The sequence below is a fragment of the Chiloscyllium plagiosum genome, unplaced genomic scaffold (genome assembly GCF_037043375.1).
Source record: "Chiloscyllium plagiosum isolate Xiang-an unplaced genomic scaffold, Cpla_swu_hap1 HiC_scaffold_3, whole genome shotgun sequence".
In the NCBI taxonomy this organism is placed as follows: domain Eukaryota; kingdom Metazoa; phylum Chordata; class Chondrichthyes; order Orectolobiformes; family Hemiscylliidae; genus Chiloscyllium; species Chiloscyllium plagiosum.
Genome location: NW_028270141.1, coordinates 57,813,254 through 57,839,049, shown reverse-complemented (window position 1 = coordinate 57,839,049; position 25,796 = coordinate 57,813,254). Strand labels below are relative to the sequence as shown.

The 25,796-nt window shown below is 40.4% G+C and overlaps 1 protein-coding gene across 24 annotated transcripts in view; it reads right to left on the bottom strand.

The window, feature by feature from the left end:
* Positions 1-251: 251 nt before the first annotated feature.
* rims1a (regulating synaptic membrane exocytosis 1a) overlaps positions 252-25,796 on the bottom strand; it is an 857,383-nt gene continuing 831,838 nt past the window's right edge. For all 24 annotated transcript variants that reach the window (XM_087979575.1, XM_087979613.1, XM_087979584.1 and 21 more), the window contains 3 exons: positions 20,083-20,184; positions 8,114-8,253; positions 252-2,518 (listed from right to left, as the gene is read on the bottom strand). In XM_087979575.1, the coding sequence (XP_087835701.1) occupies positions 2,300-2,518; positions 8,114-8,253; positions 20,083-20,184 (461 nt within the window). In that variant the 3' untranslated portion in view covers positions 252-2,299. The remainder of the gene's footprint in view (positions 2,519-8,113; positions 8,254-20,082; positions 20,185-25,796) is intronic.

The window sequence follows — 25,796 nt, the reverse complement described above, 5'->3', positions numbered from 1 at the left end:
TATAAATATTTTCTAAATAACCTTTTCGAAGATGTTATTACACATCTATGGAATAGTGAAACTTGTAGCTGCGCCTTCTGGCTCACACTATATAACTATGCCACAAAGGCTCCTTCTTTTATTATTTACAAATAACTACTTAGTTAGGTTACCTACTTTCACGTGCTCTCTTTACTCCTGTTCTAGACCTGTTCTATTGCTTTCCAACCTATTACAGTTCAAGGTTAAAGAAGAAAAGAAAAATGTAAAGCTGACATGAAAAGTAAATTTTATTAAACATGTTTACATAACATGAGTCTGAAGTTCATTTAAAAGCACAGGGGAATGTTCAGACAACTGCTGCAGTTAGAAAGGTATTTTCCAATCAGCTGCTTTTGACCATAATAAAGGGATTAGAACCTTGTGAAACCGTAATTCTTCCTGCTCAGCAGGTCAGGTAGTAATCAACCTTTTAGATCCTGTAGGACAACAGATTCAAGAGCTGGCCAATTTAAAGAAGACAATTCACTCTGCACAGGCAGAATAGCTAGAAGTCAATTTTCTGTGTGTACACAATGCCTGTTAAAGCCCCACAAGTAAGAAGTTACTCGAAAATCAACAGGGTTCTTTTCCTGTTCTACATCAGCAGTTACTTTCCAGAAGGTACAAAAATGTTTTCAATACACATTCATCACCAGACCTGAGTCTAGTTCAAATCAGCAAAAATGTTGTTAACATAAATTAATGGCTCTGATTTCTTAGTTATTCCTTTGTATCAATAACAAGCAAACTGTACAAGTACATGCAACATACAAGCTGGTTTAGTGGAGTTAACACACATTAATTAACATCTGCATTGTTCTCTCCCCCCCCCCCCCCTTACAAAACGTGCATGCAGCAATTGAACAGTTCCAGAATCATGCTGCTTCACATCAGTGATCTAAAAATCAAAATGGCCTGTTAGAGCAGGAGGCAGAGGAGGACAAAGAAGAGGAGGACAGAGGAATTAGAATCACTGCCTCATGGACATAAATACACATGGGTTTTCAGGTCAATGGAATTTAAGGAAAAAAATGATTTTTTTTTTAAAAAAGCAAATTGAAAGTTTGCTTTTCTTCCAGAAAAAAAATACATCTCACTGTAAAAAAAATCAAGCACTATGCTTGCAGTAATTTCAAAATAATGTAAACTAAAGGCAGATTAAAAAACACCAAGTGTACAGGAAACATCAACTGTAATTTCCAGCGATCATCAAACAACTTGCATCATGCTCTAACTGGGGCAAATCAGTGCCATGTGACACATGATTAGGAAATATCCCAGGTACAGCTCAAACAGCTTATGCTAACTCCATTACTGGACAACACTTTGGGAAGTCAAATATACAAATCTATACAGAAGTTATCTCAATGGTTTGTAATTGTAGGAAGAGAATTGCATTACAAGGAACATGTTAGTGCCACAATCTCTGCGGAGTCTTGATGCTTTGAACAGTCCCCAGGCCTGATTGCAGTTTCAAATTTTTTTTCATGCAAAACATCAGAAAACATGAAAAATCCATAATGCAAACATGAGCTTGTTTTACAAAAGAAAAAATGGCAAAATGTGTGGCAAATGGGAAACAACACTTGAGAGCCTTTGTTAAGAAATATGATAGGCATTGCTCAAATCTGAACCTCAATATTTTTGAGTATTTCTCTTCTATATCTAACTCACAATAAATTTGATGAAGTTAACTGGGAACCAGTAATGTCGAAACACTCCACCAAAGCCTGTGGCTGTTGAACACCCTCTGGTGAGGCTCGCAAAGATATGCAGTAACCTTTTAATAGAAGGTCTCTGTCAGCATCAGGGTGGGGTGGGGTAGGGAGGTGGTTAGCTCGAGTCCATTACAATAGACAGTGTAATGGTGAAGAAACATGTGCAGAGAATGTGCAGTGTAAGGTAGCACTGTTTATAGTTTCTACAGAACCATGAATAAACAACTCCATCCTTTTTTTTCAGACTGATGTTTCTCCATTCTGTTGTTACATACTCGAAATATTGAACTTGTTAAAATTCACATCTCTGGTCTCATTCATTTAGTCTCTAACACAATATATAAGTTTCCACTTAGCATTTAATGTAGTGTGTTTTTGCCAATTCATGCCAGCATACATATATAAATACATACACACATATGTACTTTGTTTTAGGATTTATGAAGCCCTATTTTTTTTTGAAACAGTACTATTGGCAAAACAAGTGTGATTGTCTGGCTCCAGCAGTGATATTTGTGGTCAGCTTCTGCTTTTTGTCCTGTTGGTGACCTCGTAGTTCATTATGACCTTATACAGGGAGGTCCAGTCGAACTCTCAAGAGATGATTGGGAAGCTCTGCGAGTAAGGGGAGTCAAGGTGGGCTCCACCAATGAAGATGTTGGGAACAGTTTGTACCAACCAATCACCATGCTGGATAGATCAAGCTCTTCCAGGAGAATTTGTACCACTCCCATAAAACATTTGTGGTCCATTCTGCCATAATCTCCCCAGACTATCACCTACAAAACAGGAGAGACAAGTCAGATATGTACTTGAATAACTGTGATATAGCAAACTTATGATCTTGTTGTCAGAGGTTTGGTGTCCATTAAAACAACTTCAAGTGTGTCTGTGATTCGAGTACCAAGATGGAATTTCAACAGTTTAATTTACTGTTAGTGTGCCTCGAATTGTTACCACCAATGCAAATGGTCCAGAAGCATTTTTTAAAGGAGCCTTACATAACCCATTCCAATTACAAATACAAGTATCCACTAAAAATGGGACTACAGCTAAATATTGATCATTTCAAAAGTTATTTGTTGGAGTGGATGGCTTTAAATTGCTTGTAATGTGCCACAACAGGGTTATAAAGAAACCAGAAAGGGTGAAATAGAGGTTTGGAAGGGAAGGTGGGAGAAGGGAGCAGAAGTATGATGCAATATTGCTCATTTTAAAGAAAAATAAATGTTCTTCTCAGCTTAATGAATTACATTTTGATATTAGTCTGCTGGTAGGAGGAATGCAGGATTTCGAAATGTAATGCAGGAATTAATTACAAACAGTTTAACCTCATTTATATCCTCATTTATAATAGGGGTTCAGTGTCTGCCTCACAGTACCAGAGATCTGTGATTCCAGCCTTGGTGACTTTCTGTGTGAAGTTGCACATTGTCCCTATGTCCGTATGGTTTCCTCTGCATGTTCCAGTCTCCTTCCACAGTTCAAAGATGTGCAGTTTAGGTGGATTGGAAATGCAAATTGCTCATTGTGTCCAGGAATGTGCAGGGTTTTGGATTAGCTATGGGAAATGCTGGATTACAGGGATACAACGGGGGGAAGGTGGTAAGGGATAGGTCTGGGGGAATGCTGTTTATAGGAGAGGCCTAAAGGGTGGAAAGGCCTGCTTCCACAGTAGAGATTTTATGGTATGGAAGAGAAAACAGAATGGAAAGCAAATGATAAAATAGAAACCTACAGGGTAGTCTGTCTAACATCAGTAGTGGAGAAATTACTGTGAACAATTCTGATTGACAGAATTAATCTGCATTTCGAGAGGCAATGTTTTCTTAAGGGGAGGTTGCAACCAATTTTTAAAAGGTCAGCTTTTAACGAGGGCAATGCTTTTTTGTTGTAGGCTACTTTGATTTCAACAAGACCTTTGATGACCTTTGATAATGACTGATAATAGAAGGATCCAAGAAAATTTGGCAAATTGGATCCTCAATTGGCTTGATTGGCAGAAAGCTGAGGGTGATGTTTGAGGGGTGCTTTTCTGACTGGAAGATGGTGTACAGTGGGGTCCCCACTGTACACCATGATTTAGACTTGAATGGTTAATCTGTAATTTTGCAGCTGATACAGAACCTGGTGGTAGGTAGTGAGGAGAATAGCCTTAGCTTACAAGAGAATATAAGATGGGCTCATCATATGGGCTGGTCAGTGGCAAATGGAATTCAATCCAGATAAATTTCAGGTGAAACAGTTGGACAGGACAAACAAAACAAAAGAAAATATAATGAACAATAGAACCCTGAGAGGTACTGAATATCAAGGTGACTTTGGTGTGCATGTAATTTGGTCCCTTAAGTGGATAAAATGGCATTTGGGGATAATTGCTTTTATTCGCCAAGACATAGAGTTTAGGAGCAGGGAGATTATGTTGAAACCATATAAAATCTTAGTTCTGCAAGTACTGTGTGCAGTTCTGAAATCCACAATATAGGAGGATGCGATAGCACTGGAGAGGGTGCAGAGGAGATTTACCAGGATATTACTTGAGCTGGAGAGTAACAAACTGGGGTTCTCTTCCTTAGATCAGAGGGCATTCAAAAGGGACATAACTGAGATGCATGAAATTATGACAGGAATAGATAGGGTAGACAGGAAGTAAGTGGAGATTTCAATGATCAGAGATTGGAACTCATTGCCTATAGGGGTGGTGGAGGCAGAAATCTTCAACAACATATGAAAAGTAATTAAGCATGCGGTGTCCACTGACACCCTGGAGTTGTTCAGGGAGAGGTGGGTGCCGCAGGGAGTGGAGTGCATTATTTCCCCCTCCAAGTCTATTTTGATTTAATCCCTGCCCTCCCCTTCACTGTTTGATCACGAAGCATTGCCCTTTGATGTGAAGGGCATTTCTTGTCATTGGCCACTCAGGTGTTTCCTTTCTTCCCGGTGGCAGAAATTTGAATAAAGATTCGTGCACCTTGTGTCTTTCACTGTGTCTCACACAAAAAAAGAAGTAACTAGATGTGCAGCCACAATGCCATGGCATATTATCCAAATGCTGGCAAATGGGATTAGAATAGCTTGGTGCTTGCTTTTGATCAGTGTGTATGGAAAGCTCGGAAGTTCTTTTCTATGCTGTCAGTCTCTATTGAGTCAGTCTCTATTACTCTGTAATATTTCAGTTAAACTTCTGACTTTGATAACTTTGTGCAATGTACCTATCACTATGGGCAATTTTAGCATGGCCAATTCACCTGACCTGCACATCTTTGGACCATGGGAGGAAACCCACGCAGACACGGGGAGAATGTGCACACTCCACACAGACAGTCGCCCGAGGTTGGAATCGAATCTGGGTCCCTGGCGCTGTGAGGCAACAGTGCTAACCACTGAGCCGCCATAATAATTTGGACAGAAAAAGTGTGCAAAGATATGCACTAGTTCATGATGCCTGTTGAAAAGCTGGGAAAATGTTAAATTATTTTATAAAGAATGTGGTAACTGGAAATTTAGAAAATAACGTCAACATTGGGTAGAGTCAACATAAATTATGAAAGGGAATTCCTGTCTGACAGGCCTTTTAGGACTTTTTTGAGGTGTTTACTTATAGACTACGTAAAGAAGTATGTGATATATTTAATTATCAAATCATTTTTGATAGGATTAGAGATAATGTACTGGTATGGATTGAGAAGTGGTTAATAGACAGAACGCAGATAGTAGAATAAAATCATTATTCACAATCATTGTAAATGACTTGGATGTGGGGACATGTATTATGGATAAATTTGCTGATGACTCAAATGGTGGGAATCTAAGGAGGCTTCAAAAACACTTAGGTAGGTTAATGATTGGGTCAGAGGGTGGCAGATGGAATACAATGTGAATGAGTGATCCTCTTGGGCTGAGAAGACAGAATATTAGACGGTGGGCTCAGTGGTTAGCACTGCTGCCTCACAGCATCAGGGTCTCAGGTTCAATTCCAGCCACGAGTGACTGTCTGTGTGGAGTTTGCACATATTTCCCATGTCTACATGGGTTTCCTCCGGGTGCTCCGATTTCCTCCCACTGTCCAAAGATGGCAGGTCAGGTGAATTGGCCATGCTAAATTGTCCATAGTGTTATGTGCATTAGTCAGAGGGGAAATGGGTCTGGGTGGGTTACTCTTCAGAGGGTTGGTGTGGACTGGTTGGGCCAAATGGCCTGTTTCCACACTCTAATCGAATCATAAAAAAAATCTAATCTAATCAACACATTCAGACTGGTTTGAATGTTTCTTTCACTTTCTAGACTAGATTAGATTCCCTACAGTGTGGGCACAGGCCTTTCAGCCCAACAAATCCACACTGCAGCCCCCCGTCCCTCCCTAACATTAACCCACCCAGATCCATCCTATATTTACCCTTGACTAACGCACATAACACCATGTGGCAATTTATCATGGCCAATTCACCTGAATTGCACACTCTTTGGATTGTAGGAGGAAGCCAGAGCACCCGGAGGAAACCCACGCAGACACAGGGAGAACGTGCAAACTCCACACCAACAGTCGTCCAAGGGAGGAATCGAACCTGGGTCCCTGGTGCTGTGAGGTAGCAGTGCTAACTACTGAGCCACCATGCCACTTCTGATTTCTGTTGATACTTTTACCTGTAAGGCAAATAGAACTGGGTGGATCTTGCAGAGTCATGGAATTGCTTCCAGGTCAGCATGCAAGGTGTCCTTGGCTTCTTTAATAGTCCATAGATCTTTTTGAAAAACGTCTGGATACTTAATTAGTACTTCAGTTAATCAGCCAGTTTATAATCCACAAATGTTGAGCCAATTTAGGTGAACTTTTCTCAAATAATTCCACCCTAACAAGACTGGGCCCAAGCCTTTTTCTGCAATCAGTGGTAACTTCCCACTGATTGCAGCTCCTTCCCATAAGAGACTGGGACTGAAGTTGAACCCTTAATCTGTAATCTGTAAGGACTCCCCGGTATACATCCTCCATCTAAGTCTTGTGCAATCCTAAGAGTTGGAGTCCAGAGCAAATTCTGTCAGACTTGGTTCTGTGATCACTGAAAAAGCCACCTCCATTTGAACCAGGTGACCAGTTAATCAGATGTTTATTTTGATTGGTTCTGATTTGGATGTTACTAAGCAATTTAACTGTTGCAAACCAGATGCTGGTGGTCTTGCCAGTGTATACACTCTCCTTGATACTGATGTATGAGTTGTCTTACTCCATTTAGGTCCAGTGGAACTCTACTGCTGTCTTGAGTCCCCATACCAGCAGCAACTACAATGGCTTGCTGGCTAGGAACTCGAATAAAATTTTAACTGTTTAGTTGAGGGTTGGTTTTGTTTTGGGGTTTGCTGAGAGCTGACCAAGATTCTCTCTGTTCAGGATAGTCCTGAGTGAGACTATGCAATTGCCTACACTCACATGTTATGAAGTTGAAGACATGTACTGTACCTTTAAGAGCAGGTGAATGCTGCTTGGAACTGTGAGCTTACAAGCATCTGTGTGATATGACTAGATGGCTGTCTCAGAATGTACTGGAAATTTGAAAATATGGAACATTTGGCTGTGAAATGGATACCTGAGTTGGTTGCTGTTTTGACAATTCAAATTTAAACAATCAGTTTAAATTATGCCCCAGGATACTAAAACCCAATTGAGTTTCAATTTATTGTTTTGCCAACATTGAACCAATGAGATGATCTGATATTAGGAATGTAAAAATACAGGCATTTTGAAAACTAGACAATGTAACTGCCATCAACACAGGTCCAAGAAATTAGGAAACATATTTGCAATAAAAAAAAGACAACCCAGGGAGATCTTCAGCCAGAAGAAGAATCTTACCAAAAATGATAGCCGCTGTGTGCATTTGAAATTAAGTTGATGAAATTTTAATAAGTGTTACAGAGTTGGAGGCAGGTCGTAAGCAGTTAAGAGAAAGGGGGTTTAGACAACATTAGTTGTTGTTTAATGTTCACTTTTAGAGTTAAAGAATAATTTGATATTACTTTCTTTAAATATTGGAATTTGGGAGTTCTCTGTCATTCATATTCTAACAGATTACGAAGTGAGGTGAGATTTTCTGGGTGTTTGGTTAATTAACAGAAGGGTTCACTGCCATGTTGTAACAAAAGTGGTGTTCTTCAGCATCAGTTGGACTTCCATCTGAATACCCTGCAACTCATATATTACACTTGCCACATCTTCCAATTATAAGGCCAGTTATGGTCCCTGTTTGAAGAGCAACTGAGCACTTTTGCATGGTTACATCACTACGGTTTTGGAGAAAGCATTTCAAATAAACATTCCATTGTTGGCAGGAATGAAGGAATTGCCACCACCCAAATCCATTATACTGAATAATACTGACCTGTAAGACTTTACCCTGTGGGCTTTCTTCAAATAGTAATGATTGTTGATAGAGTGGATCGAGTGTTTTTCGTGCAATTTTTGTCTTCTTTTTGGCTATGCACACACCATTCTCCAACAGGTAGACCTTGACATAAGGAGCTGCAAAAAGATGAAATTAAAATAGATGTGCCTTTAAAAATCATATTCCTCGCTTCATTTGATTGGGTGTTTAGAGTCATAGACATGTATAGCACAGAAACAGTTCCTTCAGACCAACTCATCCATGCTGAACAGATCTTCTAAATTAATCTCATCCCATTTGCAAGCATTCGGCCCATATCCCTCAGAAGACGTCCCATTCATCGACCCATCCAGATGCCTTTTAAATATTGAAATTGTACTATTCAATTTTCACAACATCCTTTCTATAGCAGAGATTGCTAAACTTCCATGCAGCATTCCAAAAGTGGTTCAACCAATGTCCCATACAGCCGCAACATGACCTCCCAACTCCTATACTCCTACACTATCCAATAAAGGCAAACACACCAGACGCTGTCTTCATGATCTGTCTACCTGGGACTCCACTTTTAAGTAACTATTAACCTGCACTACAAGGTCTCTTTGTTCAGCAATATCCCTCACCATTGAATGTATAAATCCTGCTCTGATTTGCCTATTCAAAATGTACCACCTCACATATTTCAAATTAAATTAAACTCCATCTGCTACTCCTCGGCCCATTGGCCCATTTGATCAAATTCCCATTGTAATCTGAGGTAATTTTCTTGGTGTTCACTAAATGTCAAATTTGTTGTTATCTGCAAAATTACTAACCACACCTCTTATGTTCAAAATTACTAACCACACCTCTTATTTATATAAATAATGAAAAGCAGTGGACCCAGCACCAACTCCTGTGGCACACCTCCAGTTTGAAAAACAACCTTCCACCACCACCCTCTGTCTTCCAGCTTCGAGCCAGTTCTGCATCCAAATGCAGAACTGGCGCGGGTTCTCCCTGTATTTCATGTGATTTAACCTTGCTAACCAGTCTATCATGAGGAAACTTGTCGAACGTTTTACTGAAGTCCACACAGATCACATCCAATGCTCTGCCTTCATAAATCCTCTTCATTACTTCTTCAAAAAACTCAATCAAGTTAGTGAGACACAATTTCCCATGCGTAAATCCATGTTGACTAGTGCTAATTAGTCCTTGTTTTTCCAAATACATGTAAATCCTGTCCTTCAGGACTCTCTCCAATAAATTCCCCATCATGATAGACTGACCAGTTTATAGTTCTGTGGCCTTTCCTCACTACTTTTCTTAATTAGTGGCATCATGTTAGACAACCTCCAGTATTCAGGCACCTCACCTGTGGCTATCAATGATACAAATATCTCAGCTATAATCGCTCAGTTCAATCACTTTACTAGCTTTCCACAGAGTTCGAGGCTACACCAAATAAGGTCCCGGGGACTTATCCACCTTTATACATTTTAAATTGTCCAGCACCTCCTCCTCTATAATATGGCCATTTTTTCAAGATGTTATTATTTATTTCCCCACATTTTTGGGTGGCACTGTGGTTAGCACCGCTGCCTCACAGCACCAGAGACGCGGGTTCAATTCTGTGTGGAGTTTGCACATTCTCCCCGTGTCTGCGTGGGTTTCCTCCAGGTGCTCCCGTTTCCTCCCACAGTCCAAAAATATGCAAGTTAGGCGAATTGGCCATGCTAAATTGCCCATAGTGTTAGGTAAAAGGGGTAAATGTAGGGGAATGGGTCTGGGTGGGTTGGTCTTCGGAGGGTCGATGTGGACTTGTTGGGCCGAAGGGCCTGTTTTCATGCTATAAGTAATCTAATCTAATCTGTAAGTAATTCTTCCATATTCTTCTCCACAAAAAACACTGATGCAAAATACTCATTGAGGATCTCCCCCATCTCCTGTGGTTGCATACATAGGCATCCTTGCTATCTTTAAGGGGCTCAATTTTCTCCCTTAATTATCCTTTTGTTCCTATATGTATTGTAAAATATCTTTGGATTCTCTTAATCCTTTTTACCAAAGCCAACTTATGTCTCCTTTCTGCCTTCCCAACTTCCCACTTAAGTATACTCCTACTGCCTTTATATTCTTCTGGGGATTCACTCTATCGCTGTATTCTATACCTGACGTATGCTTCCTTCATTTTCTTAACGAACACCTCAATTTCTCTAGTCATCTAGCACTCCCTACACATTAACAGGAACATACTGTCTCTGGACTTCTGTATTCTCATTTTTGAAGGCTCCCCATTTTCTAGCTGTCACATTACCTGCAAACATCCTTCCCCAATCAACTTTTGGAAGTTGAGGGAGGATCTTAAAGAAGTGTATAAAATCATGAGAGGCATCGATGGAGTGAATGCAATCAATCTTTTACCAGGGTTGGGGAATCGAGGACTGGAGGCCATAGGTTTAAGGTTAGAGGAGAAATAAAGAGTACTATTTATAAGGGTTTTAATTGATAGCATAGGATCCATATGCAAATGGAATGAGCTGTCAGCAGATGTGGTTGGAGTGGGTACATTAAGAACATTTAAAAGGCATTTGGGCAAATACATCGATAGGATGTATTTGTTTAGAAGGATATGGGTCAAATGCAGGGAAATAGGGTTTGTGTGGATGGACATTTTCATGAGTGCATACCAGTTTGGACCAAACAGCCTGTCTCTGTTCTGTAGCTGTTTTGTTCTAAGAGGCTTCATCAATGTCTGGACAACCTCAACTTGACCATACTCAATGGTCTAAACAATGATGGCAAGTCTGCTAAATGCCTTCTTAACTGTGATGCAACTTTCAAATAATTATGTACCTGAACCCGTAGGTCTCTCTGTTCTACAACATTACACATTACTACCTAAAATTACCCTACACACTACTACTACACCATTATTTGTTGCTCATCGCTACTAATGTTACTAATCTATAATAAGCTATGTTCTGATTAAAGGAAAATAGAAAAAATATTTTACAGATTAAAAACTGAAAGAGCAGTAGGAAATTAAAAGCAGAAACAAATTAAGAAATAATTGGGTGAAATAGAGATGGAGGGCCAAGGAATGTGTGTGATGACGCTGTCGTTTTAAAATGGTTATTTTGCCCTGGGTTCGTTTGAAGAGAGGTTGTAAAGGCAGAGGTCCAGTATGGTTAGGGTTGTGGCCAAAGTCACTCATGTACTAGGTAATGAACCCCGCCAGGTTTTAGTTTTGGAGGTAGGTGAGCACTTTGGTGACAATGACCACAATTCCGTTACGTTTACTTTAGCGATGGACAGTATATACTGCAGGACAAGATTTATAGCTGGGGTAAAGGCAATTACAATGCAATTAGGCAAGATTTAGGATGCATAGGCTGGGGAAGGAAACTGCAGAGGATGGGCACAATGAAATATGGAGCTTATTCAAGGAACAGCTGCTGTCGGTCCTTGATAAATATGTATGTGTCAGGCAGGGAGTTGTCGAGCGCGGGAGCCGTGGTTTACTAAAGAAGTTGAATCTCTTGTCAAGAGGAAGGAAGCTTATTTTAGGATAGATGTGAAGGCTCAGTTAGAGCACTTGGGAGTGACTGGTTAGGCAGGAAAGAATTAAAGAAAGAGTTAAGATGAGCCAGGAGGAGACTTGCAAAGTTGTTGGTAGATAACATCAACAAAAACCCTATAGTTATATCAGAAATAAAAGAATGACTAGAGTAAAGTTAGGGCTAATCAAGGATAGTAGTGGGAAGTTGTGCATGGAGTCAAAGGAAATGGGGAAGTGTTAAATGAATATTTTTCGTCAGTATTCACATCAGGAAAAGTCAATGTTGGCGAGGGGAATACTGAGATAGACTAGAAGGGATTGAGGTTCACAAGGAGGAGGTATTAGCAATTCTGGAAAGTATAAAAATAGATAGGTCCCCTGGGCCGGATGGGATTTATCCTCTGATATCCTGGGAAGCCAGGGAGGAGATTGTAGATCATTTGGCTTTGATCTTTATGTCATCATTGTCTGCAGGAATAGTGTCAAAATCGCTGGAAGTTATCAAATGTCCCTTGTTCAAGAAGGGGATTAGAGACAACCCTAGCAATTATGGGCTTATGCCCGAAACGTCGATTCTCCTGTTCCTTGGATGCTGCCTGACCTGCTGCGCTTTTCCAGCAACACATTTTCAGCCCTAGCAATTATAGGCCAGTGAGTCTTTCTTCGGTTGTGGGTAAAGTGTTGGAAAAGTTGTAAAAGATAATCATGTAGAAAGGAATAAGTTGATTAGGGATAGTCAACACGGCTTTGTGAAGGCTAGGTTGTCCCTCACAAATCTTATTGAGTTCTTTGAGAAGGTGACCAAACAGGTGGATGAGGGTAAAGTGGTTGATGTGGTGTATATGGATTTTTGCAAGGTGTTTGATAAGGTTCCCCATGGTAGACTATTGCACAAAATATGGGATTTTGTGGTTTGGTGGTTTGGATCAGAAATTTTCTAGCTGATGGTGGTGTTTGATGGGAAATGTTCATCCTGGAGTTCAGTTATTAGTGGTGTACTGCAAGGATCTGTTTTGGGTCTGCTGCTGTTTGTCATTTTTGTAGGTCACAGAGGGATATTGATAAGCTGTAGAGCTAATCTGATGGGTGACAAATGGAGTTTAATGCAAAAAAGTGTGAGGTGATTCACTTTGGAAGGGGAGCAACGGGAATGCACAGTATTGGACCAATGGTAAGATTCTTGGTAGTGTGGATGAGCATAGGGATCTCGTTGTCCATGTACATAGATCCCTGAAAGTTGCCATCCAGGTTGATAGGGTTGATAAGAAGGGATATGATTTGTTAGCTTTTATTAGTAGAGGGATTGAGTTTCAAAATCATGAAGTCATGCTGCAGCTGCACAAAACTCTGGTACAGCCGCTTAGAGTATTACATACATTTCTGGTCACCACATTATAGGAAGGCTGTGGAAGCTTTGGAAAGTGCTCAGGGGAGATTTACTAGGGTGTTTCCTGGTATGGAGGGAATGTTTTACGAGGAAAGGCTGAGGGACTTGAGGTTGTTTTCGTTGGAGGGAAGAAGGTTGAGAAGTGACTTAATTGAGACACAGAAGATAATCAAAGGGTTAAATAGGATGGACAGTGAGACCCTTTTTCCTCAGATGGCGATGGTTAGCACAAGTGGGCATAGCTTTAAATGGATATTGGACAGATGTCAGAGATAGTTTCTTTACTCAGAAGTAGGGGCATGGAACACACTGCCTGCAACAGTAGTAGACTCGCCAACTTTAAGGGCATTTAAATGTTTAAATGGATAGACACATGGGCGAGAATGGAATAGAAAGCAAAGAATAATGATAAGGAAATTGAAGTATAATTATCAGAGTGGTTGAGAGAGAAAAAAACAAGAATAGTGGACATTTGTAGTGCTAAGAAATTAACCTGATTACAATAAAACAATGAAAACCTGAAGCAATTCCAATAAAGAGTGCATACAGAAGAATTTGACTGTATTTTTGAACACTATTACCTTAAAAATGATGTCTTGATGAGGAAATGGAAACCATCACATATTCACGTATGAGAAATGGGCAGAGGTTCATCAAGTTGTACTACCAGTGGGTTACAGATGTTGCAGGTAGCATATGAATTACCAGCAGGAGGTCATTTAGGAGTAAGAAAAACTCAAGCCAAAATACAAAAACATTTTTTACTGGCCTGGAGTGCATAACGATGTATTTGAATTTTGCCAGACATGTCTTACATGTCATGTAATTGGAAAACTTCAGGCAGTGATAAAACCAGCATCTTTAATACCCAATCCTTTTTATAAGGGTTTAAATTGATTGTATAGAATTCATGTCTAAAACAAAAAGTGGGATTCATTATTTGTTGACAATAGATGTGTCTACTAGATTTCTTGAGGCCATTCCATTATGCAATATCACAGCTAAAAAGATTGTGTAGAAGAGTTACTCAATCTTTTTACTAGATATGGACTACTCATAGAGATACAATCAGGTCAAAGTTTACATCAAAATTCTTCAAGGAAGTTATGGATAGCTTAGGAATAAAGCAATTCCAATCCATTGTGTACCATCCAGAATCACAGGGAACATCAAAAACAATGACATTGAACTTTAAAGACCATGTTGAGGGCTTATATTCAAGGCTATCCAGACAATTGGGATAAAGGAATTCCACTTGTCCTTTTTGCCAATTGGGATGCACCACATGAATTGACTAAATCCAGTCCATTTGAATTTGGTTTTGGCATGAGATGGGAGGACCACTAAAATTAATTAAGGAGAAATTAGTGTGTCAGAGTTCAGAGACCACATACTTGGACTGCATCAAATATTAGGGAAAGTCTAAATGGAACAAAGGAGTTGGCTAGATAGCATTTAAAAGTATTACAGCATATACCAAAGATATAACATATCACAAAAGCAGACAACAAATCAAACATTCACAATTTTGCTAATTGAGATGAGGTGTTTGTTACTTCCAGTGATGTGAACCATTAAAAGCAAGGTGGACCTTATTAAATTGAAAGGAGATTGTGAGGTGAATTATTTGATAAGAACTCCAATTGAAAGAAGTCTCTCAGATTTCACGTGAATATGCTCAAAAGGTATTTTGATTGGGAAGGAAAGCAAAAGTAAAATGCATTACTGGTTACAATACAAAGGGAAGAACCAATTTCAGAGGATTCCTCAAAATGGATTGGACAATGAGGATGCTCTCAAAGATTGGGATAAATTATTGAGTTACCTTTCAGAGGGAAATTGAAATTACCTGGAAGAGTTATTACTATCACATGGGGAAAGGTACGGGAATTAGCTGGGAAGTATTAATTTAGCACTGCTGCCTCACAGTGCCAGGGACCCAGGTTCGATTCCCACCTCAGTCGACTGTCTGTGTGGAGTTTGCACATTCTCCCTGTGTCTGCATGGGTTTCCTCTGGGTGCTCTGGTTTCCTCCCACAATCCAAAGATGTGCTGGTCAGGTGAATTGGCCAGGCTAAATTGCCCATAGTGACAGGTGCATTTGTCAGGAGTAAATATAGGGTTGAAGAGTGCGTCGTCGGAGGGTTGGTATGGACTTGTTGGGTTAAAGGGTCTGTTTTCATACTGCAGGGAATCTAATTATGCATGATATAGATATAAGAAATGCTGTTCAAATTAAACAACACCCTTCTAGACTTAACCCTCTAACGCTGGTACAAGTCCAAAAACAGATTGAATGCATGCTCCAATATGCAGTGAGTTGCAGTGACTGGAGCTCACCCCATAGTCATGGTGCCAAAGCCAAATTGTACCCAATTTTGCGGTTGTGTGCACAACCGCAAAATCAATGCAGTTACAAAGTCCGATTCATATCCTATTCCACATTTGGAAGAATGTATTGAGAAAGGATTCTGTATGATCTAAGATGGAGGACAGGAAACAATTGTGGCTCTAAGAGCTGTCTTTTTTGAGGTATTTTCAGTGTTGGAACTGATTCCTCAAAATCTATTTACTGTTTGAAAACTGCTGCACAGTTTTGAAACTTTGGGGGGAAAAAATGATCAAAACAGCTGCACTTTATAAAAAGAGGAAGACAGACAAAGGTAGTAACCACATGGCAAATGTAAGGATGACCTGCTTATAACAAAATGGCCCATGACTGCTCACACAAAATGGTCAACAAAAAGAACATTAAAACTCAAGATGGCTGACAGGAGATAAATAAGACTAACTGTCTGTCCCAGCTTTTATCCCTTTGAACAAAACTACACCAAAGGGGGCCTTCAGCAGCAACCATCCTAGACAGTTATGATAAGAACATGCCTACAAGACAAACAAGCGAATATTCTCAGCTCACTACTGAAAGATTTATTATGCCACTAAATGGATAAACACCAGATGCAAGATACTAACTCCCTAAATAGCTAAAAGAACAACAGTTAACTATTTCACAGTAAATGGTTGTTTCTTAATTATTCTGCAACATTAAGCAATAGTTTCTAGTTAGAGATTCTTCAACATAAATATAGATAGATATAACCAAAACATTTATGCCTATGGGTGAAAGTGAATTAGTTTTAGGATATATCATTTACTGTGAATAAAATAGATTTTCACAGCCATTAATCACAAAGTACTGAGTAGAAATAGCTATACCTAATCTTAACTAACTTCAGAACAGAAATCAATATTACAAATCTTATAGCAATTAACTGCCTTGTGTACTTTTACATTTGTAATTTGGACATTGGGAAATATAAGGGGAGTAATTGAATGGAATGCAGTGAATAATAGAATTCAAGATATCCGTAAGAGATAAGCCAATCTGAAACAGATCTGATGGAATACAGCCAGTGACTTTAGAATATAAATTAATAGGATGCATAGAAAGATTCCAAGGGCTAGAGATTATAGTGGCTGCTAAACACCATCAGGGAACCTGAGGCTGGTTATGAGGATGCTTATCATTCATTCGGTGTTTGACTGGATGTGTATGAATTAGGAGGGAAGGTCTGTAACCACGTTGTATGTGATCATTGTAATACAGAAATGTATCAAAATACTGCTTTTTACTGTACAAATTAGAGTGTATCATTGATCTATCTTTTGATCTCAGCAGTTTATGAGCAAATATGCAGGCAGCCAATCCATGTAATATTTTGTAAATTCCACTTTGGGAATAGAACCAGTCTGGCTCAAGATGGGGATACACACAGACTCAAATTTCACACCTTTAATGCATTGCCTGAGCTGAGATGTCACATTTTGCTATAAAATCTTAAGTTATCTTGAGAATGTGACTTAAAAGAAATTCTGGGATTTACATATTAATGAACCGAAACCTGCAACTTATTATAAAAGATGAAAAACTTATCAACAATCTTGGTTTGTTCATTGTATCATTTCAGTTGCATGACACTAATCTTCTGCTTTAAATTTTGTGTCTAATGGTCCTGCTCCACAACTACCTTCTGAAGGAGCAGTGCTCTGAAAGCTTGTGCTTCCAAATAAACTTGATTGATTATAACCTGATGTTGTGTGATTTTTTTAACTTTGTCTATCCCAGTCCACACCACCCCACATGATTGCTTAAATTGGTGAGTGCATTGAGTTGGGAGATCATGTTGCAGCTGTACAGGACACTGGTTATGCCGCTTTTGGAATATTAAGTGCAATTCTGGATTCCTTGCTAAAGGAAGGATGTTGTGAAACTCAAAATGATTCAGAAAAGATTAAAAAGGATGTTGCCAGGGTTGGAGGGTTTGAGCTATAGGGACAGGCTGAATAGACTGAGGCTGTATTCCCTGGAGCATTGGAGGCTGAGGGGTGAGCACGCAGAGGTTTATCAAATAATGAGGGGCACGCATAAGGTAAATCAACAGGGTCTCTTTTCTCTGGGGTGGGGTAGTCCAAAGCTTGAGGGCATAAGTTTAAGGTGAAGGGGGAAAACTTTTTCACACTGCGTGTGGTGTGTGTATGGAATGACCTGCCAGAGGAAGTGATAGCAGCTGGTACAATTACAACACATAAAAGTCATCTGGATGAATAGGAAAGGTTTAGAGGGAAATGAGCCTAATGCTGGGAAATGTGAGTAAATTAATTTAGGATATCTATTCGACATGGACAAGTTGGACTGGAGGGTCTGTTTTCATGCTGTACATCTCCATGACTATCAGGTGGGATAAGCAACTTATTTCTAAGTTGGACTACTTAGATGATACTTGCAGGCACCTTTATATGACAGAGCAAAAGACCATTTTGGCTTTTGTGACACAGAATGGACTATACTAACTTAGAGTGCATTTGTTGTAAAAAAATGTGCCAGCCACATCTCAAAGACTAACCAATAAAGTCATTTCTGGATTATCCAATGGTCTGGTGTACATCTATGACCTGGTAATTTTTAGTCACACATGGAAGGAACATTTGCAGCATTTATCAGAATTATTCCATCGAATTTGGGAGGCAGGCTTGGTGATAAACCTGGCTGAGAGTGAATTAACTAATGCCCAAGTCACATTTCTGGGCCATGTTAAGAGCCATAGACAGATGGCTACACAAATTATGCAAACAAAAGTTATTCCCATACCATTGATGAATAGAACAGTCCTACGATTCCTGGGATTGAGTTTTTTTGGAAATTCATATCAAATTTTAGCAATGTAGTTGCCCACTCAATCCCCAGTTCTGGTGTACAGTTCTGGTCCCAATATTTCGGGAAGGATGTGGAAGTATTGGAAAAGGTGCAGAAGAGATTTACCAGGATTTTGCCTAGTTTGGAGAGAAGGTCTTATGAGGAAAGGCTGAGAGACTTGAAACTGTTCTCATTGGCAAGAATAAGGCTAAGAGACATACAAGATGATCAGAGGATTAGATAGGGTAGACAGGATGATGACGTCAGCGTGTGCGCACAGGGGCATAACTACAAATTGAGGGGTGATAGATTTAAGACAGATATCAGAGGCAGGTTCTTTACGCAGAGAGTGCCCTACCTGCTAATGTAGTCAACTCAGCCACATTAGGGAGATTTAAACAATCCTTAGATAAGCATGTGGATGATTTTGGGGTAGTGTAGGGGTACAAGCTGAGAATAGTTCAGAGGTTGGTGCAACATTGAGGGCCGAAGGGCCTGTTCTGCGCTGTATTGTTCTAAGTTCTAACACTACCACCTCCTTAATATCAGCATGCCTTATAGTATCAACAAATATCTTACCAACCACACCATCATCCATGCTTTCTCTTTGGTGAATATCAATGCAAGGTAATTATTAAGGACTTCATCCACTTTATATGGCTTCACACATAAATTCTTTTCCTTCCCTAGCTACCTTCTTGTTCCTAATGTATGTATAATATACTTCGGAATTTTCTTTCATCCTACTTGCCAAGAACATTTCTTGACCTTCTAGACCTCCTAATTTCATGTTTCTTTTCTGCTTTCTTTATACTCCTCAAGAGCTTTGTTTAATTTCAGTTTCCTAAACCTCAAATATACTTTTTTTTCTTTTCGACTAACCTTTCAATATCTCTTGCCATCCAAGGTTCCTGAATCTTGTCTTCCTTTCTTTCATCCTTGTTGCAGTGTAAGTGTGGAGAAGTCTGACTGCAACTGTACTCGGTGGTGGTAATACCACCACTGGAGTACTGGTCCCTTATTTAAGAAAATATATTATTTTACTGGAAGAAGTTCGAGGAAGGTTCACTAGGATGATCCCTGGTATGGGCAGATTGTCTTAGAAGCAAACTTTAAATAGATTTGGCCTCATGAGAATTTTGAAGGATGAGAGGTGATCTCATTTAAACATAACATATCCTCAGGGCAAGGCACATGCTGAGAGGATGTTTCTCCTCATGGGAGAGTCTAGTCTCAGAATTAAAGGATGCCAGTTTAAAACATGATGAGGAGGGATTTTTTCTCTCAGAGGGATGATATCTTTGGAACTTCTTACCACAGAAAGCTGCGGTAAGGTTGAGATAGTTAGATTATTGATCAGTAGGGGAATTAAGGATTCCAGGGAAAGGGCAGGAAAGTGGATATGAGAAGTGCTGAATCAAGCATGAAATTGGTTTGAAGGACTAAACAACCTACTCCTGTTCCTATTTATTATGGTCTATGGTTTCACCTCATACTCATGCAATTTACTCTCTAGCTTGTATTCAGAGGTCTTAAATGGTAATCAGATGTAAAACTTCTGGCTATCGACCAAGAATTATCCTTTAGACCTTCCTAACTGCTTGTTTGGAATATAACTAACTGACATAAAACTTCCATCCAACTGTTCCAGTCTTAAGACTGTAGCTAATGTGTGCACCATCTCAGCCCTTGCTAAGCCACCTTTCTGCAGTTTCTTTTCACAAAGTCCCTCCCACATTAAGGTGAATTTCGCTCTTGCTTCACATTGTCTCTGTTCAGCCTTTCCAGGTCCAGTGCATCCAGAAGATGGGAAGACATAAAATGATGTTCAGTTTATTTACCAGGGAGAGATTTTGAGCCTGTTTTCTGACTGAGGCCTCGGGCTCGAATCACTTCAACTTCCAACTGTCCCTTCCGATCCACCATCCCAATCTGAATGTCACCTAAGAAAACAAAAGATATTTAAACTTTGAAGATATATAAATTCCCAGGTCCAAAATTCAAGAATGCATCTTTAATATATCCTGACCGACACCAAACATTGACAGGCAATAGGACTCATCTCAACTAAAATTCATACCTTTCTTAACCCAGATTGATGAAGGAAAGAATGTGTCAGAGGAGATCTGAGGGATTTCTCAACAATGGAAGAATACTTTCTCATGATGACACCAAGATAATGAGATTTACAGTTACATTAGAGGCAAAGAAGTTAAATCTGAATATTAGTGCAAGTCTCACCATCAGATGTCCTCATCAAATTAAAAATTAACAGAACATGAACAAAAGTAAACTATTACAAATGTTCAAAACTTAAAATGAAAACAGAAAATAAAAGCATTGCAGTGCATTCTGTCACACTGGTTCACATTGCTATCACTGTGTACTGATGGTTAAAGGGGTTCATGCTAAAACTAGCAGACGGGATGTATATTGATTGGAAGAGATGTAGCTCATTGATATTCTTGACTCGGGTTGTTGTTAATCAGGGCCATGCAGGAAACACTAACTGACCAATATAAGCACGGGACATGGTCTGCTCCTGGGCCTGGCCAAACTGGCCATTAACAGGTCGAGGCAGCGGGTTGTGGAGGGGGTCGTTAGGGCCGACTGCCTGCCCCTCTTCCGCGGTTACATTAGAGCCCGGGTGTCCTTGGAGAAGGAGCACGCGGTGTCGACCAACACCCTGGAGTTGTTCAGGGAGAGCTGGGCGCCGCAGGGAGTGGAGTGCATTATTTCTCCCTCCAACTCTATTTTGATTTAGTCCCTACCCTCCCCTTCACTGTTTTGATCACACAGCACTGCCCTTTGATGTGAAGGGCAGTGTTTGTCACTGGCCACCCGGGTGTTTTCCTATCTTCCTGGTGGTGGAATTTGAATAAAGATTCGTGCACTTTGTGTCTTTCACTGTGTCTCACACCTGCACACACACACCATGGGTGCTGGGGATAAAATAAGCACTACCGCACTTAGGTGGTAGTGTGGGGGTTAAATAAATGAAAAAAAAAGAACCAGAGTGTTGCGGTGGTTCACGGACTCCCAGCCCAACTAAAATAAAGAGAAAAAATAAACACGGGACAAGGGCACTGCTTGTCACTGGCCACTTGGGTGTTTTCCTATCTTCCTGGTGGTGGAAATTGAATAAAGATTCGTACACCTTGTGTCTCTCACTGTGTCTCACACCTGCACACACAACATAAATGCTTGGGAAAAAAAATAAGCACTACTGCAGTTAGGCGGTAGTGTGGGGGGTTAAGAAAAAAGAAAAAAAAACAAAAACAAAAAAAGAGAAAAAGAAAACAAGGGAAAAAAATAAACTAAAGTGTCACTGTTTGATCACAAAAAAAACACGGGACAAAAAAAGAAAAAATATATATATATAAAAATTAGGAGATTAGAACCTCCTTAGGTGAGGACTGACTCTGAGCTGGCTAGCCATAGCCAGTGTTACTGTGGGGATTTTTTTGGCTTTACTTGTTTGTGGGGAAGTGGCTCTTGAGTTGGCTAATAAATAAATAAGGGGGTATATACGAGAATCTTCACTCCCTTTTTAGTTTTCTTAAAGATGTTCTTTTGTGTTTTTGGTTGCACTTCAACCACGCTCATGATCTTTGGGCACCCAGTGCAGAGGGAAGAGGGCAGGTCTCATTGTGGATCTGCTCCTGGGGATGGCCGGACTGGCCATAAATATATCCAGGCAGTGGGCTGTGAAGGGGTTCATTAGGGCCTGCTTCTGTTCCATGATTATGTTCAGGTCCATGTGTCCTGGAGAAGAAGCACCCAGTGTCTACAAATACCTTCTAGGTTTTCAAGGAGTGATGGGCACCACAGTGTTTTATTTCTCCCTCTGATTCTATTTTGAGGTAATCCCTGCCTTCCCCTTTACTTTTTCGTGTATGTAGGCATTGCCCTCGATGAGAAGGGCATTGCTTGTCACTTGGGTGTTTCTTTTCTTGGTGGTGGAATGCCATTAAAGTTTTCTGCACACGTTGTTCTTCATTGTGTTCTACACCTACGCACACACAACATGGGTGCTGGGGAGGAATAAGCACTTCAATATAAATACAAAAAGGAGAAAAATATAAAACCAGGGGACTTTGAATCTTCTCAGTTCTGGGGATTGACTCTGAACTGGCTAAACTATATTGTACACGTGTAAATCAAGAGTGACTTGGTGATGGGATAATTGCTACTGTGCGGTAATTTCAGTCTGCATACCAATTGTATAGATAGCCTTTTCTCACGGAGTGTAAACTGTCATTCCCTTTGAAATTTGTTTTTTTTATGTGTGTCTGTTCTGATGTGTGCAAGACAAAAAGCTTTGCTGACATGTGTCTTTTTATCAACAATACTTCGTAAGATCATAAGACATCGGAGCAGAAATAGGTAATTCAGTCCATTAAACCCACTCTATCTTTCAAAGATATTGTGGCTGATCTGATAATCCTCAATAACACTTTTTTGTCTTTCCTTCATAATCCTTGATCACCTTTCTGATTAAAAATCATAGACTCCCTAGTGTGGAAGCAGGCCTTTCAGCCTAACAAGTTCACACCAACCCTTCAAAGAGTATCTCACCCAAACCCATTCCCATTACTCTACATTTACCCCACACTAATGCACCTAACCTACACATCCCTGAACACCATGGGGAATTTAGCATAGCCAATTCACCTAACCTGCACATTTTTGGATTGTGGGAGGAAACCAGTGCACCCAAACATGGGTAGAATACTCAAGTGCCAAACAGACAGTCGCCCAAGGCTGGAATCAAACCTGGGTTCCTGGTGCTGTGAAACAGCAGTGCTTACCATCCAGCTTAGCCTTGAATAGATTTAACAACACAGTGATAAAGAATTCCAGATTAATTACTCTCCAAGAGAAAAAAAATCCCCTCAACTTTGTTTTGAGAGGGTGACTGCTAATGTTAAAACAATGCCCTGCAGTTCTAGACTCCCTCACATGATTTCTACATCTACCTTGTCAATACTGTTCAAGATTGTAACAACTTCAATCTGGTCACCCCCTCATCCTTCTAAATACCAAGAAAACAAGACCAGCCTGTCTAGCCTTCCCTCATAAGATAATTCTCCCATTCTAGGTGTCAATCTAGTAAACCTTCTCTGAGCTGAATCCAGCACACTTTTATATCTTTCCCTAAATAAGGAGCACACAGTGTTTGAGAAGTGGTCTCAACAATGCCTTATATTGCTGAAGCAATACATCCTGTAGTAGACTTATCCTTTCACAATAAAGGATAGCATTCAATTAGCTTTCTTAAAAGAAAGAAAAACAGGAGGCATCCAGTGTAGCGGGGGAGGCCAGCTCAGAGAATCTCCATGTGAGTTTGCTGCTGGGCCTGGTCAGGTTGGCCATAAACAGGCCCAAGCAGCAGACCGTGGAGGGGGGGCGTTATAGCCAATTATCTGCTCCACTTTCAGGCATGGGTGTTTCTGGAGAAGGAGCACGCAGCGTCTACCAGAACCCTTGAGGTTTTCAGGGAAAGTGGGCTTGTGAGCAATGGAGTGTTTTATTCCCCCCTCCGATTCTATTTTGATTTATTCCATAGCCTCCCCTTCACTTTTGCGTTCACATAGGCATTGCCCCTAAAGAGAAGGGCACTGCTTGTCACTGGCCAATTGGTGTTTTTTCTTCCTGGTAAAGACAAAAAAAAATAAACACGTGACTCTTTCGGGACAGGTGGGCACTGCGGGGAATGTACTTTGTTTCCTCCTGCAATTCTGTTTTAATTTAGTCCCTACCCACCCCTTCACCATTTTCATGTAAGCATTGCTCACGCTGGGCTTTGCTTATCACTGGTTCATTGGGCGCATGGGTGATGTTTCTGGTGGTGGAATTTTCACTTGGTGTTTTTCACTGGATCTTGCACGTACACACACACATGGGTGCTGAGGAATATGAGCACTACCGCTGAAATGAGAAAAAAAATTAGAAAATGAAAAATAAATATAACTCGGAGATTCAAACTGCCTAAAAAAAATTTAAAATGTAAACAGGGGATTTAGAATCTCCCAAGTTCACAGACTAACTTTGAGCTCATTGGTCATAGCCAATGCACTGCATAAGGGTGACCTGATGATGGGATACCAGCCTCTGTGCAGTTACTTCAGGATGCCATTCAAGAGTTCTGGAGCTGCACATATTTGGCAAATGGTGGACAAGCTTTGGGGAGTTGGAAGAGGAGTTACTCATTGCAGGATTCCTGGAATTGGGCGGTGTTGAATCTATCACAACCCTCTATGTCCCAACAACGGGTGATCCCACCCTCCCTCAATGGCTTCACTGCCGCCAAATAAACAGCCACCCGTGTCCTTCCCCCACCCCCGCGAACTGCCTCACATTTAAACTCCTCAGCACACAAAGCGACCCTGACCACCTGTGGTGTAAAATTATGTCCCAATACATGTGTGAATCATAATGTAACACATGTATTGGGCCAAGCAGTGGAATGTGGTGAAACGGTTAAAAATTATGTCCCAATACATGTGTGAATCTAACCGGAATGGAGGTGTTGCTTAGTCCCGTGTGAATCTTATTACACACCTCCCCGTGTGAATCTTCTTATCTGTATGTAACCAGAATGGAATGTGTTTTTTAGCCTTGCTCTGCTGTTCACATGAATGTTTATATCTGGAAAAGAGTGTATCAGCTGGAAAAGTCTCCAGTTCGGTGAGTCTGCTCCGGGGTTACGTTTAACCGCCGAGCGTGGGTTGTTGGCAACCGCTCTACGAGAACTGACGGCTCCCAGTTCCGGTAACATGTAGAGTGAGTATAAGCCAGACCCGTTGGTTGTGGCGACGCTGCGGGGAATAAAATGCCCATATTCTAGCAGACTCGCCTCTTGGTCGTTTGTTCTGTGTCAGACTACTCTCCTACGAACCTGACCTTGAGAATTTTTTAAAACATTTGGCGTAGTCGAGCAGGGTCAATCGCAATTGAGGAGAGATTTTGATACAGAACAATGTTTTGGAAAAAGACTAAGAAACCAGAAGAACAAACTGTGGAGGTCCCGACCGTCCCGGGATGGCATGGATGTGGGCATGTACGTGGCAGTTTGTTTGAGAGAGGATCCCAGTCCTGCCGAAGAACCCCTTGCCTGGGGTACAGCGGAGGATGTGGGCATGTCCAAAAAGCTGAAGCGGAGTTAACAGAATTGAATGGGATTGAACTGAACTGAACTGAGTGGAACTGAAGTGAATCAAATTGAACGGAACAAAATGGAACTGAGCTAAATTGAATTGAAATGGACGGAACTGAATTGAACACAATTGAATTGAACTGAACAGACCTGAACTGAGCTGAATTGAACTACACTGAATTGACTGAACTGAAATTAACTGAAACGAATTGAACTGAATTAAGCATAATGTAACACATGTATTGGGCCAAGCAGTGGAATGTGGTGTAAAATTATGTCCCAATACATGTGTGAATCATAATGTAACATGTATTGGGTCAAGCAGTGGAATGTGGTGAAACGGTTAAAAATTATGTCCCAATACATGTGTGAATCTAACCGGAATGGAGGTGTTGC